The sequence below is a fragment of the Strix uralensis genome, chromosome 6 (assembly GCF_047716275.1).
Source record: "Strix uralensis isolate ZFMK-TIS-50842 chromosome 6, bStrUra1, whole genome shotgun sequence".
Lineage (NCBI taxonomy): Eukaryota > Metazoa > Chordata > Aves > Strigiformes > Strigidae > Strix > Strix uralensis.
Window position 1 is genome coordinate 8,153,841 of NC_133977.1, and position 26,949 is coordinate 8,180,789.

Genomic DNA, 26,949 nt, shown 5'->3' on the forward strand with positions numbered 1-26,949 from the left:
GACTTCATCACACAAGTAACACATTCCGCCTTTGACAACTAACTACACAATTCTAACATTAAAGTCTTCCTCAAACCACCTGCCATTTTATAAACAGAAAACTTCCCAAAAGAGAGAAAAAAGTGAACGGGAAATAGAACCATAAAAATTCAGAAAGTTGAACAGAGAAAAATCTCTAAGGAGAATTAAAATAGACACAACCACACTCACCTGATCACTCAGCGTACATTGTTCTGTGCAAATATCTGTGATAAGATTTCGAGCTTGCTTAGCCATTTCATCCAAGAACATGTTACACAAGGAAAGACTACGATCTCCAATATGATGTCGCTGTTAAAGAAGAAAAAAAAGGAAGTGTGATTTTCAGTTTCCCTTTAGTCCTACAATATTCACACAAGACACACTGTACTGCAGATAACAGTTCACTAGATTATGTAACTAGAGTATGAGAAATAATAAATTAATTAGTCCTCAAATAATCTCAGCTCCTAGATTTATTTTTTTTTTTTGAAAGCAACTTCAATCATGAAATCTTGAAAGTCATTGACATGGCACACTATCATTAAAAATATTTTGCTTATTATATTTTGTAAAACATTTTCTGTAAAAGGGGGCAAAATAGATTTTAAAAGTAGATTTTCATGTTTAATTTTGGACCGAATCTACTTTAATGTGTCCAATACTCAAGGTTTCTGTCAATCTCCTCTGCATTAATTTGTACCAGTACTAAATCCAGGAGAAAGAGAGCATGCAACTCAAGCTATAGGGAAAGCACAGTGTCCTTCATACCACTGAAAACGTCAATAATGAAGCCCTCCTGCATTAATTTCTGAATTCAGTTCCTTTGTCACTGGATCTGCACAAGCATAGCCTCTGTCTCACTGAAATCCTTCTTTCACCACTAATGTTTACTTACTAACAGCCACACTACCACACATTCTACACAGTACAATGAAGATTATTTTTCCAAAATGATAATAGTTACCATGTCACACAATTCAGATATTGAATTTAAAGTTCTGCTGGCTGTGGCAAAATGTGCTTGCTGCAGCTGAATTCACAGTAACTAGCATACAGTGGACTTTGGCTACTGATTCCTTACTGTTACTATAATGGTTCTGAAAGACATCTCTTGTCCTGGAGGGAAGCTTTTCTGGAAACTTTTTAGTGGTTGTCTAGTATAAATAGAGTCTGCAGCTGTTTAAAGCTAAGTATACAGGGAAAATAATGATAGAGACATATATTGAGATGAAGTTTAGCAGAAGAGGATTTAATGTTTAAATAAGAAAAACCCACATCGTGCATAGTACAATAGATTTTATTCATCCAACTGGTTCAGACGAACACTGTTAAGAATGAAAACACACTTTCATGAGCACTACACAAAACTGGCCAAGTTAACCCCCACAGTAATTCCAAAGTGAATGGACATACAGGAAATGTACTAAAGGATCTATTTCATTACAACAAAAATAGAAGGAATTTCCTCAGAATCAAACTACTGCCCTTCACAAAGCGTCCACTTCTTTAAGCAACACTCTGCATTTTTTCATTTCTAATTCTAACCAAAAAGGGATTGCATTACCCAGTTCTTAACAAAACAAATGCTTGCATTATACTGTATATCACTTAGGATTATTTTTTTTAATCATATTGAGGAAACACTATTTATAACAAGTCATACAGAACTCCCAACTCCCTATTTCCTTTTTCTAACTATGAGTTTATAAACCATTTGAAAGAAAAACTGTTGCTTGTAAGTTTTATTAGGCATATGGGATTTATTAGCATCTAAGCCTGAATGATCCCAGAAGAGTAATCTAACCTTTGTACCTTATTTGAATCTCTAAAGCAAAGATAACAATGCTTACTCACTTCAGAAAAAGATTTTGAGATCTATGGGTGAAGAATCACATACGGAGGTTATCTACCTGTTTTATGTCCCTTTTTACCACTCTCCTCCCTTGAATCTTATACTGCCATAACGAACACCTTCTTGCACTGTTCAGCTCTAATCCTCTCTACTTTAAACAAGAGATGAAAATAACGAAGACAATATATTTTAAAATTACCTCTTCTGGGCATAGTTCATGGGTACAGCTCATAAAATGAGTACAAAGCAGTGGGAATGCAATTGAGTATCTTGATTGAGAGGGAAGCTCCAAACACTGCTGAAACATCTTCTCAAAAGCACGACTATAAAAACTGATAAGAAAGAGACATTAAATGGATTATATACATAGTTTTGCCGCAAATGAAGTTTACTTCACACAAATCAAACATGCTATTAATGTCATATTTTTAGTTATAACTTATACCAAAAACTACACCACGCTTTCAAAGAAGTTTGTGTTCTGCATTCACTTCTTCAGCATTTTATTTGCATCTCTCTGTTACCATATTTTTCATTCTGACGTTTGCCACATAGGCATCACAAAAACTTGCACCTTTTACAAAAATGTATTAAGGAAGAATCTGCAAATGACCCCAGATCAATTATGTGACTGCTTGAAGAATCTCTCTGACAGATCTTCAGAAATACCTTTATCAAACTAATTCCAATGGAAACCAGAAATTCTAATTCATTCTCCCCCTGGCCTATCTTCTTATGAAGTTTACTATTTAAAAATTACACTTACAAGGACAAACAAAAAGCTTCTACAGTCAGGTTAGTAACATACCAAAATATAGAAAGATCTGAGGTTTCAACCAACATCTCCACCAAAGAATCTACCATTTTTGTGTGGAAAATGATTGTGTTCATCATTTTTCCTAGCTCTCTATGGTCTGCAAGACTAAGTGAAGCTTTAGAAACACTGGTGTAGGCCTGGAAAGACACAAGAAAAAAATTTATGTTACATTCACAGCTGCTTTTTTGCAAATTCCATTGCTATTGCCCAGTACAAATGTTAAATACTGATTATGCTATGCACAGGACACCTGTGTACTTAAAGACCATGGATAGACTACTTTATCTTTCCACTATAGCTTAAGAAAAGCAAACTGCCTTTTGATCAAGTCTCCAAAAGTCATTTGAATACACCACTAATTCACAGATAAACTGTAGAAAAAAAAAAATGTATTGACAAAACAAATGTGCATTTGTGAGTCTCCACTTCAACAATCGAGTTCTGCAAAGCAAGAAAAAGAATGTGTATTTTGAAAATACAAAAATAATGTGCCTGACTAATCTTGAGACAATTGATTTACAGTCTAAACAGTACTCCCTCCTTTATTAATTGAAATGAAGATACCGCTATCGCAGTGCACAGGAGTGATCTCTCCGAGCATTATTTTCTCACTGCACAGTCTCTACCTTCCCTTGGCTGGGCGGCTGAATCACACTCCAATGCAGTGCACAGCTGCCAAACTGCTCATCCTCAACACATTCTATTTCCGAACTGTTATAAACACCCCAAAGAATGATTTGGAAAAAGTATGCAATGCAAAGTTACATCAAAATGTAGCAAATTATCTGCTTACGTATTTGTTTAAGAGTAGGTTATTCTCAGATAGCCTGTCATCCACTTGCAGTGTGAGAATAATCTAGAAGAGCAGTAATTTATGAAACATTTTGGTTTTAAGTTAGTAAAGTGTCACACATATTTACAAAGTCTTACCTGCAATCTAAACCAATCTAATCTCATTCCTCTGAAGTCAAATACCTCTCCATCCTCAACTGTATCAGGGAAAAACACAGAACATAAAACCTTTAGGAAAACAACTACAAATTCAGATATACTATATAATAGACCTTCTACAAAACCCCAAAGTACTCAAGAATTACTTGGGTACTGAACCTCATGTTTTTTACGTAAGAATTTCAATCCAGCACGGCTACGCTAATGGGAATTAAAATAACTAAACGAAAACATGTGTCATATGCTTTCTAAATTAAAAGGTAGTAGGATTACTTCCCAATAGCAACCTTCAAAAGCTCGATCTGTATAGAACTGCCCTGGAAAAGGGACACACAACAAGAAGCAGATACCATAATGAAAGAGAAACAAGGCAGCAAGTTCAGTTTATGCAACTTATCTGCTTCTACTGCTGGCATGAAACAAAAAGCGATAAAGCTTTCCAGAGGAATCTGCCATTCTGTTACTGTCTTCCCAAGTTCAGTTAAACTTACCTTGTTTCACACTTAGTGAAGTCATTGTGTTTACAAAAGAAGACATGATGATTGATTCATCCTCTGGGCATACTGAAAGATTCTAAAATAAACATTGCTGCTATTATTATTTCGAACTTGGTTTATGAAACATTGTCAATACCCATGCCCAATTTATCAGCTATACTCTGAAATGAACAAAAATTTACACAAGGTAACTTAATCAATGGAGTATTTCAAATGGAGTTATAACAGCTTTCACTTTTTAATTCATTGGTTGATGACAAATACCTAGAAAAGCTTGCTTCCAAACCAACGTCTGCTCAAAGCAGAAAAATCTGTCAGTAAACGTGCCCATGCATTTTCAGGCTGCAGACATTTACAAAATGGACACCAAATATTTTCCTGTTATATAGCAGACACCAAACATTTTCTGACCTCTAGAAGCACCTGATCTGTCTGCAAATAAAATGTGGCCATGGCAGGATATAACAGAGACCACATCAGCATCTCTTTGCTTCCCACAAACCCTCTCTCAACAGTTTTTAACTAACATTGACTTCAATGATTGATACCACCTGAAAGATGGGCTATCAAGTTTTCAAATTTTTAAAAATGCAACACTTCATGAAAAAGCAGTTTCAATAACTGATAAGATCGTATTTCTATTAAATAATACAATACAGAAGTTTCTCATAATTCCAGTTATGACTAACATTTTAACGTAAAGGCTGAAAAAATCCAAATTATCACTCAATCATTTGTCTAGTCTTGTGCTTGACACCTGTTATTAATGACAACTAAAATTCAAGACAATTCTTCTCCTCATTTCAGTTTGATCCTAAGGATTACCCTATTTAAATACAGAACACTTGTGCCACTTGTACAACATTTAGAAGTAATCTCCTAAATCCAGGAAATAATTTTCCAGGAATTGATGACAAGTATCAAAAATATTTAATTCTGTCACTCTAAAAAAAAAAGCTGTTAACAAATAAGTATATAGAGTTATAAGCAAAAAAGCCCCAAATACAGCTATTTTGGTATTGAAAGTAAACCCAAGGATTCAGCTACATTTAGTAATTTAAACAGTGATACAAACTGGTATTCAAACTGCTTAAATAGTTCTTTTAAATAAACAGTAGAATATGTAAGTTGCACCTTCTGGTAACTGATGTAATGCTTGAAGTGTGAAATTAATTTTTGAACACAAGAAAACTTACAGTACAAACTTGTCAAGTTTGAGTAGCTGACCTAGTCACAAAATTTGGGCTCCATCTAGTGGTCTCTAGGGAATAAAACCACAACAGTTCAGCAAGGCTCTAATTTCTCTGTCAGGCTAAATAAGGAAGTTTCCACAACGCTCCTTCAGTGGCAGTACCTGTTTCATTGTCTCTAAACATAACATTGCTTAGTAACATTTAAGTATTAATATAGCAACCAAAAGTACAACTCTAAATCTCAAAATTAAACAGTAAGTTAATTTGCCTTATACTGTAATGTTCATCAAAATCTACAAACCAGGATACATTTCATAAAGCCATTTTGGACAAAAAGCCCTTTTTAAAGTTTGCATTTGAGAATCCAAAACTAGAGTTTTGCCATACCTGAACAAGCTCATTTAAGACCACTGCATCAAAGCCAGAGAGATACTGTACGTAGTATCTCTGCATCACCGGCCCGTATTTTCGCACATGTGCTCTGAGCTCCTCCATGTAGAATATTAGCTCGGCTATGTGTCTAGGCAAGAAGACAAGGAAAAGCTTACAAATACAAAACACTCAAAATATTAAAACCAATTTTTATCAGTGGAATGCTTCTCAAGGGAATTTCCCCCCACACCTTGCTTTTAAAACTACTATTAACAGGTAATTTCTCTATGAAAATATCTGTTCACATTGTAAAATGAGTTCACATAGGTAATTTTCTCTGCAAGGTAAAACCCACTCAACAGGAGGTAAGTTAGCAGGATACCATCGCAGTAATCCTCAAAGGTTTGTACAACTATTCGCTTATTTTTTTTTAACAAGAAGCCCTTCTATAATGTTAAAGTTGAAAAAACGTTTTTTCTCAAAAACTGGTTAAATCTGAAAGATATTATTGTAGTAACTGCTTTTCTCTATTTTTTTTAAACCATGAGGACTATTAAATACTTCAACAAGTTGTTTCAGAGAGACTCTGGGACCTTCACCCTCCCTAGCACCTAAATCCAGTGAAGAAAATCCAGTATTACCCTACTCCACCTCTAGAAATGACCTTGCGATTATCACTTGTTTAAACTCTCGCAGTCAATACACAGACTTTCAGTTCAATCTTGTGTTCAACAATCTTGAGAATGACTCAAAGACAACTAGTGGCCTTCGGCCTACCCACACTCATAGGATCCCATAATCTCATTTCTACTTTCTGTCTATGACACTAATGCTGTATTACATAAATAAATCTTACCCGACTTAAAAGACAGTTTTGCTACAATACATGAGACATTCAACAAATCAAGCTTCCCAGCACCACTGATTTGCTCAATACAAAATCAGTAACACTGAAGACACATGATAAAGCTTTATTTTTGCTTATTCAAAGGGAAAGGCTTAAATCTTTTATAAAATATTTTTATTTTATAAATAAATTTTCTGCAGAAAATTAATTTTCACTGATGTGCTTCAGTTTCTAATACAATACTTCTAGTTTTCTGTTTTGATGGGAAGCTTAATATTCCCAAGTAAATATTTTCTGAACGGTCTCAACTCTTCCCTACAGCCATCCTTTTCTGAGATTCCTTTGCCTTCAAATGCATTTTGCTTGTGAAACTCTCATAAATATTTAATGTATCACACTAAAAATTAACATACTTATCTATGAAATCATCTGCACTCTTCTTTGGCATATTATCTGCATGACGAAGAAGCCAAATAATTTCATCACGAGCAAAGGATAATGCCATAAATACAAAAAGTGCCTGAAAAAGAAAAATTGTTCACAAGCTTATACATACATAAAACAGTTGGACAGCCTGTGCACACTAAGAGGCAACTAGTCTCTAAAACCAAAGAATCTTAAAACCTAAGTAGGTTTTCTCTCAAAGTATGGGGTTTTTCTCTCCCCGAATAAGCCTAATGTGATACTATTTCTGAGAAACCCACTGTAAGATCGCATAAATGCAAACTAAGAACCATAATTACCTTGGGACCCAACAGGCCTGGCTGATCAGATAGGACAGTAGCCAGTTCTTTCAGTGCAGAACGTAAAAACTTGCGTCTCTCTCTATGCATTGAACCGCTGCATCAAAAGAAACCGAGACATCATCCACTGTGCCAACCACAGAACATTTGGTTTTTCCAAACATTTAAGCCCAAGCATAGGCAGCTGATATCATACCACCTTCAAAAGTTCAGTATTTCGAAGGATGTAGTTCAACTAAAATTAGCATCCCCACCACCATACATTCCTGAAGTATGGTTAAATTTAAACCCGAAGTTCTCTGCCCCTGCTCTGTGATGAGCATTTGACTCCAGTAAATGTTTCTATTTAATTGGCATTCACATTAAGTAATTAGACAAAAAGAAACTGCAGAATAAACTAAATGCTTCCATCCTGATAATCTGAAAAATAATCTAAAACTTGGGAAGTTACATCGATAATGGCATTAAGCAAAACCAGATTTAAAAAACTGATCAGTACATGAACTCATTTGAAAATGGACAACTAATTCAGCATTCAACAAATCCTGTTCAAACATTCTTTATAACTTTGCCAAGAAAACCAACATTAAAATCTGTCAGGAAAGCTCTGTAAGACACTTACGCATGTGAAACAGCAGCTTCTTTGCACTCTCTGATGTCATTAATACGCTTGTTGTAGCTGCAAGCAAAAAACAATCCAATACAGTAATAAGCATCAGCAGCACAATTTAGGAAGAGCTGAGTGGGACCTGAGAGGAGCTGCAATGCCATAGCAAGCAGGATACAGCAAAAACATCACACAAGACTTACTTCCCTGACCAGAGCTAAATGCCAAAACTGGATACCCAAACCAAAAATACTCTCTATTGAAGTGCTCCTGGTGTTCACTGGCAGAGGTCTCAACTTTGTTTCTGAGTTTTCGTAAGATATATTGCACAAACAGTGGCAGACAGATGCAATTTATCAAGCAAACTCTACATTCATGACATCATTTCACTAGATTAACATTTGTGGGCGAAATCATTAATTTTCACTTTTGCCATTTTAGATACTGATTCACCTGACTTTTTCAGAACTGAGATAAAAAAAGTACGATGGTTATGAAATCAGGCTCCTGAAAGTTATGCATTAATGAAACAGTCAAGATACTAAGCAAAAATGTTTGTGTACTGACTATCCTTAAGCAGAACTCACATGAAGTAGAAGTAACATTTTCAAAGAAATTATACGTTTTTAACACAGGTTCTGAAAGAAGAAAAAGAGAACTAAAACTTACCCTCGTATGTTCACAAATAAGTCTTCTGCAGCTTTGTGGATATGGAATACTTCATCTCGAAACAGGGCCAAGCAAGAGCTGCTTTGAAGTGCAAGTTTCCAAAGGTTCAAAGCTGTAGCATCACTATTTAGGATTCCATGGCACAAAATAAATCCAACTTCAAAAGTTCACATTGATGTATGTCACAAACCAGATGCACAAAGACAGTAAGAGAACAGTGAGATTATTACACATTTTCTCTTAAATAGTTCAAACAGTTCATTAATAAACTGTTTAATGAATAACTGTTTTACATACAAAAAATACCTCACACTGTCCTAGTGGAGGTATTTTTGTACTGTTTTTGTAACATGTAACTTAATGTTGATACTACTTGGCTATTTTCATCAGAATTACTAAAGCCCTCAACTTTTAGTCAGTCTGGAATAAACTGATAACAAACTCCATTCCAGCAGCATATGCTGAATTCTAACTTCACTGCATGTAAAAGCAGGACACATACAAATAAGATTTAATCAAGTTCTCTAGAATCTAATTTGAATACAACAGCTTTTGTACAGTACAGAAAGGCAAGTAGTCTTTTAAATGTTAACTCATTTTTTTAATACAACCATGAGCTGTTTCAGAATATTTTACTCACAAATGATCCATTTTTCCATTGCATCCAGAGAGAGGTATTCACATGGCATCTGTTGAAAAAACAGTAATCTGTGGCAAACTGATTGTATAAAAGACATTACACTTAATGAGAAGTACTTTTCAGAAAAAAGGGACAAATAAAGCCTTAAATGCTGATGAATCATGGAAGACTGCTGCTGATTACTAACAGGGCAATGGTTCATCCCTTCAGAAACTGGGGGTTTGAACATTAAATGAGCTTCCATACTGTCCAACACCTTGAACAAAACAGTGAACAAATTGTGACAGATTTCAGCAAACATCGTATTTAAGAATACTTAAGAACAAAAGGTTTTTGATGTATACCAATCACAACCTGACAGCTTGAATTTTTTCACAAAGATGACCATTCATCACAACTGAGGCAGCAAATGCAAACAGTAAAAATTTTAAAGGAAGTATCAGTTCTGATTTTCAGTCTGTTGGCCCACATACATCTGAGACAGTAAACAGGATTCCTTCCTTCTACACTGCAGAAGTTAACATTGCTTCCCTTCATCTTTTGATTATCAAATACTGAAAATGAAGGCATGCGCTAATGCAACAGAAGCTTTAATTAATGCGAGAAAACTTTTCCCCCATACTAAAGCATTCATGCTTCCCAACCAGACTATTTACTTCTCTGATTAAAAGCCACATAAAGGTAATCAAACAGAAAATAAAACACCCCCACATTATTTTATGGAAAACCTTGCTTAACTTTATCATATAATGCAAACTAAAAGGCCATACTGTGTCAGACTGTGCAGGATTAAGCATTGTACTGGGGGCACTGATGAGGCTCAGTAGTTGTGCATTTCTCCACTGGTCAGCTGAAAGATTTCTTCGAGGATAGACCATCTGGAGTGAAATCAGAGCATCTGAAAGGGACTAAAAAAGGAGTCCAATTATTAGTTTGAAGATGTCCTAAAGGCTCAGTCTTGGGTAAATAGTCAAGTTCTTCACCCCATTTTGTGAACTGTGTACTGACACTGCCATACTCCAAGCACAAGACAACTAAGTACTATTTTGTCAGTCGTGCTGTTTTCTCAGCATTACTACTAACAGTAATGAAAACATTTTACTGAACTAGTTCTGAGATTAAAAACTCACTGCATCTTGTTTATATCACATATAAGACTATTCCAGGATAAGGGAAGGATGAAGAGAAGCACAAGGACTTGATTTTATTTATTTTTTTTTTAGAGTTATAAAATTCTGAGTTCAGAATTAGAGGACATAAAAAGAAAAATCAACAGGGGACAACAAATCTGTCATGTACAACTGAAAGTTGTTCATTATTTATTCGAGCAACCCAATTAGTGTTATTCCCTTCTCTGTCATTTCATTTAGTATGTCCTTCCCTCTTCGCTAGCAAATTATAATTATTGTGAGTAGATACTGTTTACAGGAGCATCTTGATAGCAGAATAAGCTTATCTGAGTAAGTGTGGTCCTAAGACTTTTCCCTGTCTTTTGGATCAATACTGATGCTTGTATGAGTCCTCAGGGAGCCAGGTCTAAGTATTATAGCAGCAGAGAAGGTCACTCAGGGGAAAAAAAAAAAAAGTCATCTGCTGAAGGTAATTTAAAGGACTAAACAACTGTCAGGTTTACTGCAAAGCAGTGACATGATGAAAGGACAACTGAAGTGTGCAGTTCCATGAAAGTGCAGCCTATGTATGTGTTTCTATAGCATGGTGCCTGAAGGGACCCCTGACCCCAATTTATACCTCCAGCACAGAATAAGTAGAAGAGCAAAAATTGGACTGAAAAATGGCTTTACAAAGTATTTCAAGGGAAAGGATTGGTCCACTATTAAATACAAGAGCATAAACAAAGATAATACTGAAAAGTGAAGCATCTTTGCTAAAATGTGCACAAGAAAAGATCAATTGCAAATTAGATCCTTAGCTAAATAAGTCTTAATAGAAAGGAATTGTGAAGAGGAAAGTATAACAAAAATAAGATTACAGATTATTTAGACAAATGAGAAGTATTCAAAACTATTTCACTTCAGAGCACTTAGAGAACTAGCTGGAAAGCTCTCTGAATTTCTAGAGACTATCTTAAAAAGTTTAAGGAAATGAAGAAAAATCTCAAGAGGACTAGAGAAGGAAAACACGACCAGTACCTAGACTTCAAAACAGGAAAAACAACGCCAAACCTTAAAAACTTTAAACAATAACTTAGTATTTAACTTAAACTCCTGCCAAAGATTCCAAAATAAGTTGTTAAGCAATCAATTTGTAAGCACCTCGAAAGTAATGCCTTTATAAATAACAGTCTGTCAGTATTAATCAGACAAATGTAGTTTCCTTTGACAGAATAGCAAGCCTAGTGGACAAATGTGAAGTGATAAACAGGATATACATTGACTTTGGCGAGGCTTCTGTCACTTTTCCAAGGTATTCTCATATGAAAATACAGCCTAGATAAATTATCACAGGACTGCAGCATGACCAGCTGTATAAGAGTGCAAACTTAAAACCATTTGTACAGAAAAGGCTAAAGGAATTGGGTTCATTTAACTCTGTGAAGTCAGCTGAGCAGGGTAGACAGTGTCAGCTTTTGAGTGTAAAAGCTATTGTTAAAGAGGCAGTGGTGATCTCCAGGATCCCCAGTTTAAGGACAATCCAAAGCAAAACCCCTCAGGTTACAAAATAGAAAACCACATTCATCTAGGATAGTAAACTAGCAAAAACCTGGTTTCACAGAAACATTAGGCATCTCTTTAATTTTACTCTACAAACCAAAACAGATCACAGATGTAGCTATTCTCAGGTGATCCACAACTTAATCACCTTCTAATCCTTAGTGAATAAAATGGAACCTTACCAACGGATCTTAGCATTCCTGTATTTCTACAGGATCTGTTATTTAACAGAATATCAATCCCCACCCCCAGACATCAAGTAAAATCTCCTGTAAAATTTATTCCTAATGGCCTTTGACAAAAGAAACTCTTGCATATTTACTTTATCTCTGCTTCTCTCAATTAAGGTTACTGTGTGCCTGTGAAAAGTAGTTACATACTTTACTGTGAGGTACAAATTCCTCCATCATTTTCTTTAAAGGATTTTCATAATCCACAATCATCTGGCCAAGGCGTGGATATTCTCTGTCACTAAAAGCAACAACAAATAATTCACTCAGGTGTAGCTGTTACTATTATTATTATACATATTTCTTATGCAACAGATTTTTACCTTGCTCCATGTGTCATTTCATGGGCATAATTATACAATCCAATGATAGCCTTCCTTTCTTCAATTCGAGACAGCAATATCATTAGAGTTGTGTAGGTTATGATCAAATCTAGGTAGTTCTTTGTTAAATCAAAGTTTACAGTCTAGAGATAAAAAAAAGTAAATTATCATTCCAAAACACTTAGAAACAAGCATAAAACTTTTTCCTTACCTTTCCACCATTTTTCAGCATTTTTTAAAATACAATGGACTGTCTTGAACAAAGTTTTTGTTCTGGTTGCATACAGACTTTGTAAAAATCTTAATTTATTCACTCAAATCCCCAGAACTGTTTGAATTCATGAAAGCAAGCATGCAAATAAATCTTTCCAGGCTTAAGGGTCACAGGTTAGCTGACAGATAGGAAAACTTTCCTTGGATGTTACTAAGCAGGCAGCAAGTGCCTTGCCTATGAATTACATTTTAATAAGACTCTGTAATATAAAAAGCTAGCACATACCCACTGGCCTGGTAACATCATTCCATAGGATATATACCTGCTTCTCTTTCATACTGTGAACTTAAGTCAGGCAAATTCAGAATGACAACAAAAACTAGCAAGGTGACATTATGAACATTAAGAAAGCAAGCTGAAAGCAAGATGAAAAGGTGTTTGAAGTTTTGTTTTGGGGTTTTTCAGTGTTTGGTTGTGGTGGTTTTGGGTTTAGTTGTGCGGACTTGTTTTTTAAAACGTAACGCCTTTAGCTACTTTAGTACTTGTTTTAGCCAACACCAGAAGTGACCTCCTCATATAGCTTAGGTGGACACCAGTAACACTGCTGTCTTGGGAGTCTCACATGGTTTAAGCATACAGATGACAGTAAACCCTAAGAACTTGCAGATGCAATAAAGCAAAAATTACAGAAAGATTTGTATGTCTGGTAACAGACAGTGCTGTTACAACTGTCCATAAGTAGCCTGTTTAAAATGGTCTATCTCCTTGATTACAAGCTATAAGTGAGAGATCTGAGGATTACAGTGTCTTTATTTCTCTTGCATTTATAACTAGAGATGCCATGTCTCTTGGGCTAACATAAACAAGTCCTTCTAATTCTCCACACAGGACTGATTAGAATAATTTTTAAGTGGCATTTGAAATCTTAAATCAAGAAACTTACAATATCAAAGAAGACTTGGCAAACATCAATAGTGTTCAGCAGCTCACAAACATGGTCCTTGAAAAACAAAGGATTAACTTTAGTTTAAAAAGATCTAAGTAAATCACTTTACTATGCTTAGCGATTGAGACTGGGTTTTTTTTAAGAAGAGCTACAAGTTCAGCTATTTCATTATATAGTGTTATTTCATAAATAGAAAACCAGAAACCTAATGTGACAGAACTGACGTATTTGTAATTCCTTACCTTAAATTCCATAACATCAACAAACGTGAAGTAGTATAGTGCCAGGTTCTTCAGAATCTCCGATTTTTCTTTCTGGAGCTGAGCAAGCTGTTGCTAAAAGAGAAACATAAGCATGCACACTGTTCTTAGAAGATACTGAGAAGACTCCTGAAAAATAATACCTGTGAAGCACAGAGTAACCACCAGGCTATGCAAAGAAGCCTTAACACGATTTTTCTAAGACTGAGGTTCTGTGTGTCTCAAATACACACAGTTCTCAGAAGAGATCATTTTAACAGCTGCCAACTATACTTTGAAGATAAAAGTCAAATTAGTACACATTAGTACCAACGTCATATTGTTTAGCTCTGCTAGAGATGAAAATGGGTAGTTAGGAAAACAGTGTTATCATATGTATAATTAGCAAAAGCAAAACAGTACAGTAGCACAAATCAGTAAGACAAAAAAAAAATGACGTTACTTGAAGTGGAAGAAAAGAAGGTGGCAGGTTACAAACTTTACTACAGAAAAACATTATGCTTGTAAATTCTGAACTTACCAAAAAGAATATCCAGGCAAAGCCACGTTAAGCATGCAAAATAAAATGTAGATACAAACATAAAATACAGTAACGGTTCTTTGACCAGTTCCATATAAACACAATAATACATTCAAACAAAAGCAACAAAATAAAGAAACAGAAAAGAAGCAAAACACTAGCATTAGACACTGGTGGATAAAATGGAAGAGGCAAATGTGAATACAAAGGCATAAAATATTCACATGGATTTTTTTAACAGACAATGAAATATAATTTCATTTCCATATTTTTCAAAGTTTTCTGGAGGAACCAGACCGATCACTTAATTACAAGTAAGAACACAAAAAAAGCAGCTGTTACTGAACAGCCTTTCTGTTTATCTGTGTATTAGTCTCACAGCTCTGCAAGAATCCAATTATTTAACTTGCAATATCCAGCTATGAATTAAGTCTCCTTCCTGATACATTAATTGAATTAAAGCAGTCATAACATTCAATATGAAAAAGTACCCTCCAAAAAGCTGCAAGGTTTTAAATTAAAGACTGATCAAGTTAAACAGGATTTTCTTCTCAGCAAGAGCAATCTATTATAAGAAAGATTAAACAAATTGTTTCAAATTGGTTAAGCTTATTTTCATGAGAGGTTAGAACTTAATACACTTCTTCATCTCCCTCTCTTTATAAAGCTGTGCTCTGTGTTCTCAGTTTTATGAGAAGCACTAAAATTCCTCTAAATTAAAAAAATAAGACTGCCTGGACCACTACTGCATATCATATATAATTTTTGCTTCTTTCGTCTGAATTTTTAGAGGCAATTATGATTTTTAGAAGCCTTGAGCCATAAGACTTCCATTATAGCCAAGGAAGACAGGCATATATAGAGATATGAGCAAACTGGAATGGCTGTATTATAAAATACTCCTGCCTACTCTTAAATCAGTGCAAAAGATTTAACTTTGAAGGCCTGGGTTTGAATGACTGCCCTATATAATACTCAAGATTCTTTCACACAGTCATCAGCTTGGACTTAAGTGAAAAATGGGTGCAACTACATGTGTTTATTTTATAACTTCTGACAATCTCATGCACTAGGAAATAAGTTACTTCCATTTAAACTGGTGCTGTATAAAAATCTGCCTTCAAACATAAATCCTATGAATTGCATTTTGATCCTTGTATGAATTTGCTACTACCTTGCCCAGCACGCAACTTTAACTGCCTTGTGCTGGGAGGACGAAGCATCCAGCACCATCACGCGCAGAGCTTGGAGCTCCTGCAGGTCTGCACAGCTCCAGAATACCTTTGGGCCAAGCTGCAACTATCCTTGGGACCTCCCCAGAGGAAAGAGCACTTTGTGTTTTCAGGGCTGCTTTGACAGTCAACCGTTCTTACACAATGAACATTCATCACTTAAGATGCTTGGTTTTAATGTTCATCCTGACTCTGTTGTTTAAACTATTTCTTACCAGTTGTTTTTAAAACACCAAGCAGAAATAGGGTTTGTTTCTGTGCAACTAACACAAGCGTGAATTGGATGAATTTGAAGAGCTGTTTCGTGATTTTTCAAGAACGGACCACATTCTATTGTTCAGAAATAAGAATAACTAATGCAGAAAGACTACAAAACCAAAACTTGCATTACAGCTGCACATATGCCTTAACAACTTTTCCCTACTGCAATCCTAACTCACTCCAAACAAGGTACAATGCTAAGGGAGACTATCAAGATTATAGGTTGTTGTACACGACATGTGTTTGGTGTAACAAATAGCAACTGAGCATCCACTTCTGGGGATGTGACAATTTCAAAGCCACAATGCATTTGTGTGACAACACACAAAGCGGAGAGATATGGCAAAAAGGGAGAGGGTGCTGGGAACTGTGCTTGTAAAAGAAATAATCTTTTTTCAGAAATTCTATGAAGCCGTACATTGAATAAGAGAGTATAGGCAGGTATTCATTACACTCAACCAAGAACTAAGGAATCACTGCTGTGCACTGTTAACTAGTTACCTGTACTCCCAGAAGTATTTATACTTAAATGATGCCAAACTGTTGTACAGAGCTAAGGTGATCATTTTTTGAGCTCGAGTGTTGAAGGTGTCAGCAAACTTTTATTTAAAATATTAATATCAAAGTAAAACAAAATCTCAACTGAAATCGCTGTTAAATCAGTCTGGTGCAAACAGTTCAATTCGTACAGCACAGTCTGATCAGTGATGTTTGAAGTACAGCTTACAGCATGTAGGGTCTTGGATGTTTATTTGCATTTTTATCACTCAGGAATGTGGGTGTAGCTCTTTCCATACCCACTGCAACAAAACTTTCCATTACCAATTTCCTAACAGCTGTTTAGAAATAACTGGTGCTATATCATTTTGTATTTGGTTTGAGGCTTTTTTCCTTAGCCTGCAACTCCATTTATCAGCAAACATTTCTGTTTCCAATATTCAACAAAAGATTTAAAATAGGATAAGCTGAAGAAATAACTCTTAAAACATTACTAGCATAAAAAGATTATTGTCACTACAGCTAACCATGCCTTGTTGATTGTTTAAACATGTGTTTTATTTATTCTTAAAGAATTTGAAGTACAAATTATACTAACAAGGACAACAGTATTTTTGTTGAACAAGACGAATTAAGATATATGAAAAGCTGTAGAAATTTTAACATAATATAGCCAGATCAAAAAAAATGAAATAACTTATCTGAAATAATTTATTTTGTCTATTAACAAAATACTGTATCGGCAATCATATATGAATTATTATTTATAAATTGGGATTTTAAATACCAGAAAGTGAAGCTGACACTTTGTCAAGTATGTTACCTATAAGAGAAGGAACTGATCTTTACCAAGTTGCCTTGCGCCTTTCTGTCTTCGTATTAAACCCCCAAAAATCTTTACACAACTGATGATGTACACAGAGAAAGTACATGAAAAGTGCATTAAAAGAAGCAAAAAACAAATCCGAAAGCGTAAGACATCCTCACTTAAAGCTTAAATGAGCACAATGGCTGAGAGACAAGAGAGTGATGACACAGATAGTGACACATTAACAATGTGAATAAATACAAATTTAATATGAAGACACAGGAAAAATACGAGACAACTAGCAAAGGTTGTTCAGAGAGTTTTATGTGTGGAAAACCAGAGGATAACTGTAGTTCTGTAACTATTTTACCACATTCATTTCACTGGTAGCAGTAGTATGTGAATAAATATCTTATTTCATCATCCAGGAATAGACAGTAGGTAGGGGAATTTTCTCCTGATATGAGTGTGGTATTTTTTCTGCAAGTATGATCATCAAGCACTTGTATTTGCTTTCTACAAACCAGCACCATAGATATTACAATATCCTCAAAGAAAACACCCTCAATTTCATCTTTCTAGCTGGAATACAGGCCCCAGAAAAGTTGTATTACCCAATCCTGACACTTCAAATTCAGGAGATAGGGGTAAATAATCACTGTCAGTATTCTTACTGTCATTTATTATGCTCAGTATGCTTGCCACGTGTAGAGTCTTTAGATGAAGATTTTAAAAATTCAACTCATTTGAACAAATTTCTGCATCTACAAAATTCATAGCAGAATGGTGGGGACAGCGAGAGAATGATCAATCAAATGAATAAAATTAGTTTTAAATTCTGTAAACTAACTGTAGAATGATGGATGTATCCTCAGTTTTCTTATTTCCAATTAAAAGAAGCCTCTGAAGTGACATGCTGCATATAAAAAGATGTAATAGAATATTTAATATGTTTACTAACTAATGTATTTCTATTGCAAGATCTATTTTTGGTTTGTTTTCAAGTTACTAGCACTCTTTTGAAATAGCCACCCATGACCCTCCACGACTGTAACTGTCCCTGGGGTTGACCACATTATGAATAATGGCAGAGCAGTGAGGCTTCTCTTTAAAAACTTATCTACCTGTCAGTCATAAGGAACAGTTTTCCTAGTCTCTTATTTTCTTTTACATAAATTCATGCAGTAATTCCTACATTGGGTTCATTACATATTATCGTATCATACAAGCTTTGGGCCACAGGTCTTGACATCTCTGAGGCAACCACTTACAGAATAAAAGTCTCGTCTGTGCTATTCTGTACATAAAAATATTTTGGACATATGTCTCTAACTGCCCTCATATTTACATTTAAGTCATGAAATTATGAAAGAACTATTCATTTAAAATGCATGAAAACTAATTTTGGAATGCTATCTCAGTAAAACTGCCTAACTAAAGTACTGCTTAGGTATTAATGACATTTTTTTGTTTCTTTGGTTTTTAATGGCCAAACTCTTAAGCTGTCAATCATCAAATTAAAAGAGAGTTTTAATAGATGAAGCAAACAGGTTCAAGTATTATACACATGCACTCCTCTGCAGGTATTGCATACACTATTAAGCAACAAGAGCGAGCACATGACTGGTTTACCTTGGCAAGTGACTCATGGACTGATGTGACTTACAGCAGTGTACTACAATGATTTATTACAAATAATGATAAAAATTAAATTGTATTTGGATGCTACTCCATCTCAAATTCATGCACAATCAAGGGTTAAGCCATGAATATAAATGTCACTTCTGACTGCTTACAATTTTGAAAAAATGTAAATTACATTATGACAGTTCTGTTTGGTGAAACATTTTAGAGATTTCAGGATTTCACATTACCTTTTGTAATTGCTGTGAAAAAATGCTCACTTGCAAGTGACTGTTAGGCTGAAAAATTTTACATACTATTTGATTATATTATAGCATAAGTAATTTTAAGCTGTGAGGTCAGTCTTATGCAGGCAACAACTGAAGACATCAGACATGCTACTGAGTACAAAATCAGAACAGTAGGTACGGTTGTATCAGAGCAAGGCATTAGTGGAGCAATTTTAATTCTGAATGATTTTTTAGTAACAATGTAGATAAGAATTTTATTATTTGCAGATATTTTGCAGAAATAAACTATCATTAGTATACCCTATTCTCAAGCATAAGAAATCCCAACTGCTCATACAAAGCTGAACAGAAACTAGTTACTCATCAGGCTGACTTTACTCATGCAGTGGGAACTCCCATAAACTGAACTACTGCCTCAGCAAGTTCTAGAAAATCAGTCTCATTTGTGGTCCTTTCAGCACTCTAAGTTCCTTGAGCAGTAGCAGAGTTGAACAGGCAGCTGTGCAAGAAAAGTACGCATCCTCTCACTTGGAAAGGATTTTAGTCTTCATGTCCAGGAGGCCAGTTAGCTTTATGGTGGAATATGGGGAGCTGAGTTTTTATTGCTTAAGAAATCAATAAGTTACTTGAAAAACCAAATCTCCTGTACAAGAGATACAGCATTCCAGAAAGCTGGAAAATAATATTAAAGTTTATGGAATTTGGGAATTTAAGTTACTCTTAAGAAACCAGCTGCCATACGTGTTAATTACCATATAATTTCCTCAAAAATAAATGACTGTTTCTTAGTGAAAAAGGATTACCAACACATAAGGCAGCATGGCTGTCTCCCCAAAGTTATTTTTCCTCAGAAGCAAATTCCTACATTATCTTCACTAGCACTGTGAAAATTACAATATTAAAAGGTTCATTAGAAACAGACAAACAAATTACATTTTCCTTTAGGCACTGTACCCCTTGCAGGGGCTGAAAGAAGTACTTTGAAAAGCAAATAATTATTTGTATTTAGTTAAGTACTTTGAAAAAGACTAATAATTGGAAGCACCTATGATAAATTAAAAATCAAGATTGGTTATAAAGTGCATATTTCTATAACTTTATTATAGAAGCAAGCATTTAATAAAAGCATGCATTAATGTCTCCTAATAAGCTCTGGCCAAGGAGGTCCAGCCACTATCTGCCCACACCACCTCTCCCACATCCAGCTAACTTGCTATGCAACCAGCTCACTATGAAGTGAAACTCTGAAAGGCACAGTAGGCAGACCAAACATACATACTGGGATCTAAAAGGAAAAAGCCAACACAGCTATGAAGAAAAACTAAATAAAATGTAACAAATTAAATAAAATGAAAAGTGAACAAATTTATATCTATAGGTCCTAACCCAGGCAGGCTGGAAATGCTCACACTGCTCGTACTCTACTCTCATATGAACTTATTTCCAGTCCCCGCTGACACAATACAGCAGAAGATTATTACAGTTAAAACAGGTAAATAAATGCTCAAAATACTATCTCCCAAGAAATTGAATGTGTAGTCAATACAAAACACCATGGAATTGATATGAACAATACTGGGAAGACAGCTACTGAAAGATGAAGATTAGCAGTATCTGGAAAACACGGACCTCTCTCCCACTAACCATACACTTACAAACTTCCGAGTGATGTTTCGCTGGTCTGCTCACCACTAAGCAATGACTAAGCCTCAACTCCTCCAGGAGACATTTAAAAATATAGGAAGTTTTTCTACAGGGAAATTGTTGAGGAGCAATCTGAGTAAAAGAAAAACATATGTTCAAGAAGGAAGGCAGATATTCTCACTACTTCCCATATGTGGTGTTTTGGAAAGCAGAAAGAAGGCTAGCTCCATCACACACAGAGCTTTACCTATCAGGCAGCAGATTTTTCAGATCCTACCCACAATCTACACAAAACCTACGTATTTTCTTCCTGCATGTCCAGTTCCCCATCATGAAGTATTTTATACTAGTTTTACAATGGCATTAAATGTCAGTATTGACTGAGAAGAGAGTAATTTTTAGGTCCCGATACATTTTTCTGAAGTTCAGTATGTTCTCTTTTGATTTCTCTGGCGAGAGCCTTGCCGGTACACCTTATAAGAGGATGAGGTCTAAAAGACCTTAGGAAAAATCAGGCTGCTTCTGCATCCCTTACTTTGGAACTTTTCTTCTGAAGCTAGGCAAGGAAATTCAGTAAAAATTAATGTTATCCTGAGTCAATCCTAGCATAATCAGATCACAGACCTGACCAAGAATGACAATGCTATAAAGCTTCTGGGAAGGCTTCTCCAGCTTAGAAGCCTTTTTCAAAACAAAGCTCTAGTCAATTTAAAGTAAATATAAATACTAACATTTCCCAAACATGGAAAATAGGTACTTTTTATCATTATATAGTTTCTTTTTCAAATAGGACTAAAATGTTTGTTTCTCACTTTGTCAGTACTTCAATTTTTTTTGTTTACATACATTCCCCGCTTTGCAGGTATTTCATACATTATTAAGCAATACAACACTTCTGGCCAACATCATTCACAATTGATTTAAGAGCCGAGTCTTCAAACTGCACATTTTCAAGGTTATATGGTTCACGATGGTATTGGAGAAGAAAGGGCAAGTGTGGGAGATCACAGGGACTGCCCTCAGACAACAGGAGAGAGTGAGTTGTGAACTGATGAGGTCCAGAGTTATTTATCATCGATCCTTTGGAAGATGAACTACTCCATTTTATTTTTCAGCCTGGTCAGCAAGGATTCATCAAGCACTTAATTGTTTGAACTGCTCATAAACTTTCACTCTTGGTACAATATTGAAAATCAGCAATTGTCAGACATGGCTCTAGTCTGACTCAGCGTATCAAACACTGAACCAGGAACAAAACCAGGAGCTGTATTTTTTGTGAATAAAGATGTAAAAGCTATCGACAGCAAACCTAACAGAGTCACTTATTTCAAAAGAATAAAAATGGAGGCTTTTCAAGATCATCTGATTACAGGAGACACTGCTCATACTCTCCAATAAAATGTGTTGTTCACCTGAGACACAAAACTGTAAATGATGGTACCTGAGAAAAAACAAATTAACAGCTAAAAATAGATCAAAAAAAAAAATTCAAACAAGCAGACAAAGCAGGCACTACCTATTCTCTAAGTGAATGCAAGCTTGCTTGGCAACATCATCTACTGACGTGTCAATAGGTACTAACTGTACAGATGCACAGTGCTAAGCAATGGCAGGTGTTGCAGTTGAACATACAAAATCCAAAACCCCTCCACGAAAGGCTGTCCTGGAATATTCACTGCAAGGAAGAAGCACGGGTTATGATTTCTCAACTATTTCCCCTGCAATGTGTCCCTGTTCCAACAAGCTTCTTGCCCTTTCAAATCTCTGATCACCCATTTCCCTACTGAAGGAACTTACTGGTGTGCCCTCCTAATATATGGCGAGCTGGCTGTTGGCCAGCAGGAGGAGGGAGACAAAGAAAGAACAAGGAGCAGAACATCCTCCTGACCAGGAGCTAGACACTTATGCCTTTTTGAAGTTAAGGTTTACAAACAAAAACTTACATCAAACTAGAACTTTCTCTGCACATGGCTTTTGCCTCATTAGTTACCTTTTATGGGTAAAATTTTCTTTTGGGAGATACAACACCACAGGAAAACATCTGTAAAACTAAGACAAGCAAACTGCTGCCAGCTCTGACCTCAGGGAGGGAAACCCCAGCTGTCTATTGCTATAACTTACAATCCCTACTTTAAACTGTGCTCATACATAAGGAGGGTAGGCTTTTGATAACTGTGCTTAATAAACACAGGTCTGGCTAGCACATGGTAAATAAACACAAGGCAGTGACAAAACATTATGAGCACGTCCTAGTTTAGAAACTGTGATTGTCAAAATATATCAAGTTAGCTTTGATCTCTTTCCATAAACTTCACAGCACCAAATCCTTAAATATCTATCATTAGTTAAGTTTCAAATTCAGTCAACTACGGGAAGACATACAGAGCATACATGCAAGCGCATTAAACAAAATCTATGTACGTAATCTTTTAATAGTAGATCTGTCACTGAAGTTTAGCAAATATAGAAGCATTTACCAAACACGGTTTAAAGGGTTTACTATTTTTACATATATTTAATAAAGAATTTGCCATATTTGTTACTAACACAATCAATACAAAGATAAGCAGTATTCAACAGTACAAAACATTTACAAGTTTTAAAGTGAGAAAGTACATTGTTACTGAAATTATTTCCTCCATAAGGGAAAGTTTTCCACATTTTTTTTTTTTCATTGGCATTATGGGAGACATTACATAGAAATTCTAGACAGCACTGTAAAAGAAACTAATTATTCCCACTGCTATTACCACTACCATTCTGCAGAAACCTGAATGCTTAAAGCAAGCCTAAACCTCTGAAGCACACATGCAAGTAGTTGCATGCAGGGAACATGCAAACCCAACACCTACCTCCACCTTTAGAAAGGAATATAAGCAGGTAAAACAAAAATCTTTCCCTTGACTTTCAAACTGAAACAGAGACACAAGTGTACATCACCTGCCAAAACACCTACCTGTAATCCAATAATCGTAATTATCTCTAAAAGGCCACAAAGTCAAATTTAGCAATACTGGATCACTCAGGAGAAAAATAATTTCCTACTGCAACTGAACTCACTATATCTGAAGAGGAAACATTTATATTTCCATATTTTTGTACTTCATAAGGTTTCTCATTACATACTAAAGCATTCTTTATTCCCACAGTGACTGACCCCATAGGCAAGGGCACCTGTAAGGTACAAGCACCTATAAAGTACAAACGTATTTTCCCACTTTGCAGTCATGTGCCTTTTACTGATCTGCTGGTCGGGTCTCAAAACAAATCAAGTTATGCAACTTCCATTTTCTGCAATCAGTCTGGTAACAAAAAATTTCTCCTATCAAAGGCATGACTTTTTCGAGAATTACCTCCCATTGACAATTCTTGGAAACAGAACAGAAGAGAGTAGGCAAAGAGAAAACCAGAAAGTGTCTACCCTAAGAAGACGAAGCCAGAAACAAAAGTATAATATTCTCTGTTTGGAGACAGTTCTTTTTAAAGTATCCTGTCAGACATATGAATCAACAACTATATTCCAACTGCAACTGTCAGCATCAGATGCTTTATAAGAACACATAAAACCTCACAGATTTGAGCAACAAGTGCTGAAGGGTATTGAGAAAAATACTTATAGAGCCATTTCATTACTTACATTGTTGTTGCGTGTTTCTACTGCTGGAAATTTCCTGACTATGAATTTGACAGCAGATTCCAGGTTTTTGTCAATAAGATAGGATGGTTTGGCTTTGGGGTCACCGCATGCCTATAAAAAAATACAATAAATAATGAAGTAAAAACACAATCATCCATCTAAAGCTAAGTGATAGTTGCAAATCTGAAGACAAACTAGGAGGATTCTTTTTTTGTTTGTTTTGGTTTTAGTGAGCAGGTGATAAAATGAAAGGCAAAGTGCAGGGACTGTCACAGCTGAAATATGCAATGGGAAACAGTACAGAGATGCTCTTCTACTGGAAAAGATGCATGGAAGTATCAAAGCAGTTAGTGCAGAACAGCAGTGAGGAAAAAAACTCAATCCTAAAAGAAGGAGAAAAAAAAAGTTTCCTTTTAATGCTATTCCTGGTTTGAGGTAGTGTTGTATTCATCTGGAGTTAATAAACTGTTAGAAAACTCAATCATGTCATCATCTGTGGAGGACAGTGCTGGGCATATTAAATCATTAAACTACGCTTTGTGAAACAAAACTAAAAGCCCCACCACCAATCTGCATTTAATTTTTCTTCAAATTGTTAACTGCAAGACAATTTTCCATCCCACAATAAAGCCACCAGTACTTGCCTAAAGTATCCTATTTCCTTAGATTAAGAACTCAAGTTTTGCTCATTTTCTTTACTCCTACAGTAGCATAGGCTGCGCTTTAAAAGCGGCAATCAAGAAATTTCATTAAATTTTGATGTGAACAGAAGTTGCAACTAAGCGTTAGGTCTCTTAAATAACTTACACAGACATATCAGAACAGCTTCTGTGGACAAACGACTGCCGAAGCACCTACTTTTGCCAGCTACAGTGCATGCTGGCAGACACACTACTACTTCTCAACTACTCTGAGTAGCGAGCCATGCTATGCCATTTAGTTTGGAGAAACATACTAAAAGCGGCATTACTTACATGACATAGTTTGTGCTCAAATTGTATTTTCTCTCAAGTGTTCGTTTAGTTTTATAGTCCTCATAGGGATTTGCAAAGCAGTTTCGCGTCTCATGCAAAACTAAATTACATGCTAAGCGTTTGTACGCAACATAGTGAACTCGAATGACAGCTCATTTAAAAACTTTTCCACATTGATTTCTATGACCGAGTTGTGGACTGTAGAGACAGAAGTCATGGAGTATGAGACCGATTCTGAAAGCGGGCAAGCGGGCAAAGGGAAGGTGAAAAGCTTTGCAAACCTTCCAAACTTGTCCTTGCTGGGAAAGCAGTGTAATAAAAAGAGAGAAAAATTACATATAAACAAATTACTCTTAAATTCTAAAATATGTTACATTTAAGTGAACTAATACACTATTACCTACATCCAAGAGAACATTACGACCACCTGTTACTCTAGGCAGCATACCTTCTACTAGATGGTGAATATTCTAGTAACTCACAAACAACTTTACATGTACTTACTAGATATTACTATTGTGCAAAGTGCTGCATATATCATGAGACATGTAACTTCTAATAGTATTTCCAAACTAAGTTCAGGTAGGGAGAGAAAAAAGGAGTTAACAAACATCACATGCAACTACAGGGGAAAAAAGGAGAGAAACTCAGTGAAGTTTTACATACCTGAAAAAGAAACGGTAGCCAAGAAAAAAAACAAAAGAGTCATTATTGTAAGTTTCTAAAACTCCTACCAGCAGTACATGACCATCATGACGTATGCTAACATACTACTCTAATACCAAAAGTCTCACATTTGCTATTTTTTCCACAAAAATACTAGATTATTAAAATATAACTATAATACTACAAGAGAAATTTATAACGAAAATAAATTCAGCAACATCCACAGTATCAGTTCGATATTAAAGTTGCTTTGATATTCTTACAGCAGCAAACAACATGTGCCACAGAAGATCTATTCTGTACACATTTTAAAGTCTTTACACAATTTCAGAGGTCATCATTGTACTGTAAATACGTGTCAAAAGATTAAACAATGCACGCTTCAAATTTACCAAGTTTTAATTAACTATATGTCATGGGTTTGTCAGAATCTGTGTCAGATTATTTAAATTTGCTGTCCTTGCCACACATTATACAACTTTCACTACTAAAAGAAGGATTACAAACTAAGAAAACAGCTTAATAGACAACATATATTTGTGGCCCGTTAAATTCCAATGTGGTTGCTGTTATACAGGAGACAAGAAACCTGCCACGGTTGACTTCCTAAATTTGTCATCTGAATTCCAACACTACTTCCACATACACTCCTGAGTTTTTCTAGCAACAGATGTTTTTCCTCCTATAAATCAGTTCTCTGAAATGTTTGCTAAAAATTATGTTCTACTCAAGCCCTTACACATAGATCATTCACATGGAAACAGACATCTGAAAACAGTAACATGCACATCCTCACTCAGCTTCAGGAACTCTGTTCCCAGAGATGACAAATATTAACCCTCAGTCTAACTGGCTTTGCTTCTTCCCATTGTTTGCTAACATCACACTTAAAGCAACTGTAATTCTTCCTACTAATAAACTACACGAGATTGATCCATAGATAAGAAAGAAATTTGCTGCAAGATATAAAAGGTTAAAGGT

The 26,949-nt window shown here is 35.5% G+C and overlaps 1 protein-coding gene across 4 annotated transcripts in view; it reads right to left on the bottom strand.

The window, feature by feature from the left end:
• Positions 1–26,949, bottom strand: part of NCKAP1 (NCK associated protein 1) — a 61,260-nt gene that overhangs the window by 24,141 nt on the left and 10,170 nt on the right. The window contains exons 2-19 of one of the 4 annotated variants that reach the window (XM_074872648.1): positions 25,584–25,601; positions 24,329–24,439; positions 13,837–13,923; positions 13,592–13,648; positions 12,435–12,577; positions 12,262–12,352; positions 9,980–10,117; positions 9,210–9,258; positions 8,570–8,726; positions 7,916–7,972; positions 7,294–7,390; positions 6,964–7,070; positions 5,719–5,851; positions 4,133–4,214; positions 3,621–3,679; positions 2,682–2,827; positions 2,073–2,205; positions 211–330 (exon numbers count right to left, since the gene is read on the bottom strand). In XM_074872648.1, the coding sequence (XP_074728749.1) occupies positions 211–330; positions 2,073–2,205; positions 2,682–2,827; positions 3,621–3,679; positions 4,133–4,214; positions 5,719–5,851; positions 6,964–7,070; positions 7,294–7,390; positions 7,916–7,972; positions 8,570–8,726; positions 9,210–9,258; positions 9,980–10,117; positions 12,262–12,352; positions 12,435–12,577; positions 13,592–13,648; positions 13,837–13,923; positions 24,329–24,439; positions 25,584–25,601 (1,785 nt within the window). Of the gene's footprint in view, positions 1–210; positions 331–2,072; positions 2,206–2,681; positions 2,828–3,620; positions 3,680–4,132; positions 4,215–5,718; positions 5,852–6,963; positions 7,071–7,293; positions 7,391–7,915; positions 7,973–8,569; positions 8,727–9,209; positions 9,259–9,979; positions 10,118–12,261; positions 12,353–12,434; positions 12,578–13,591; positions 13,649–13,836; positions 13,930–24,328; positions 24,440–25,583; positions 25,602–26,949 lie in introns of all 4 variants that reach the window. The other 3 variants (XM_074872647.1, XM_074872650.1, XM_074872649.1) reach the window with 3 other exon arrangements.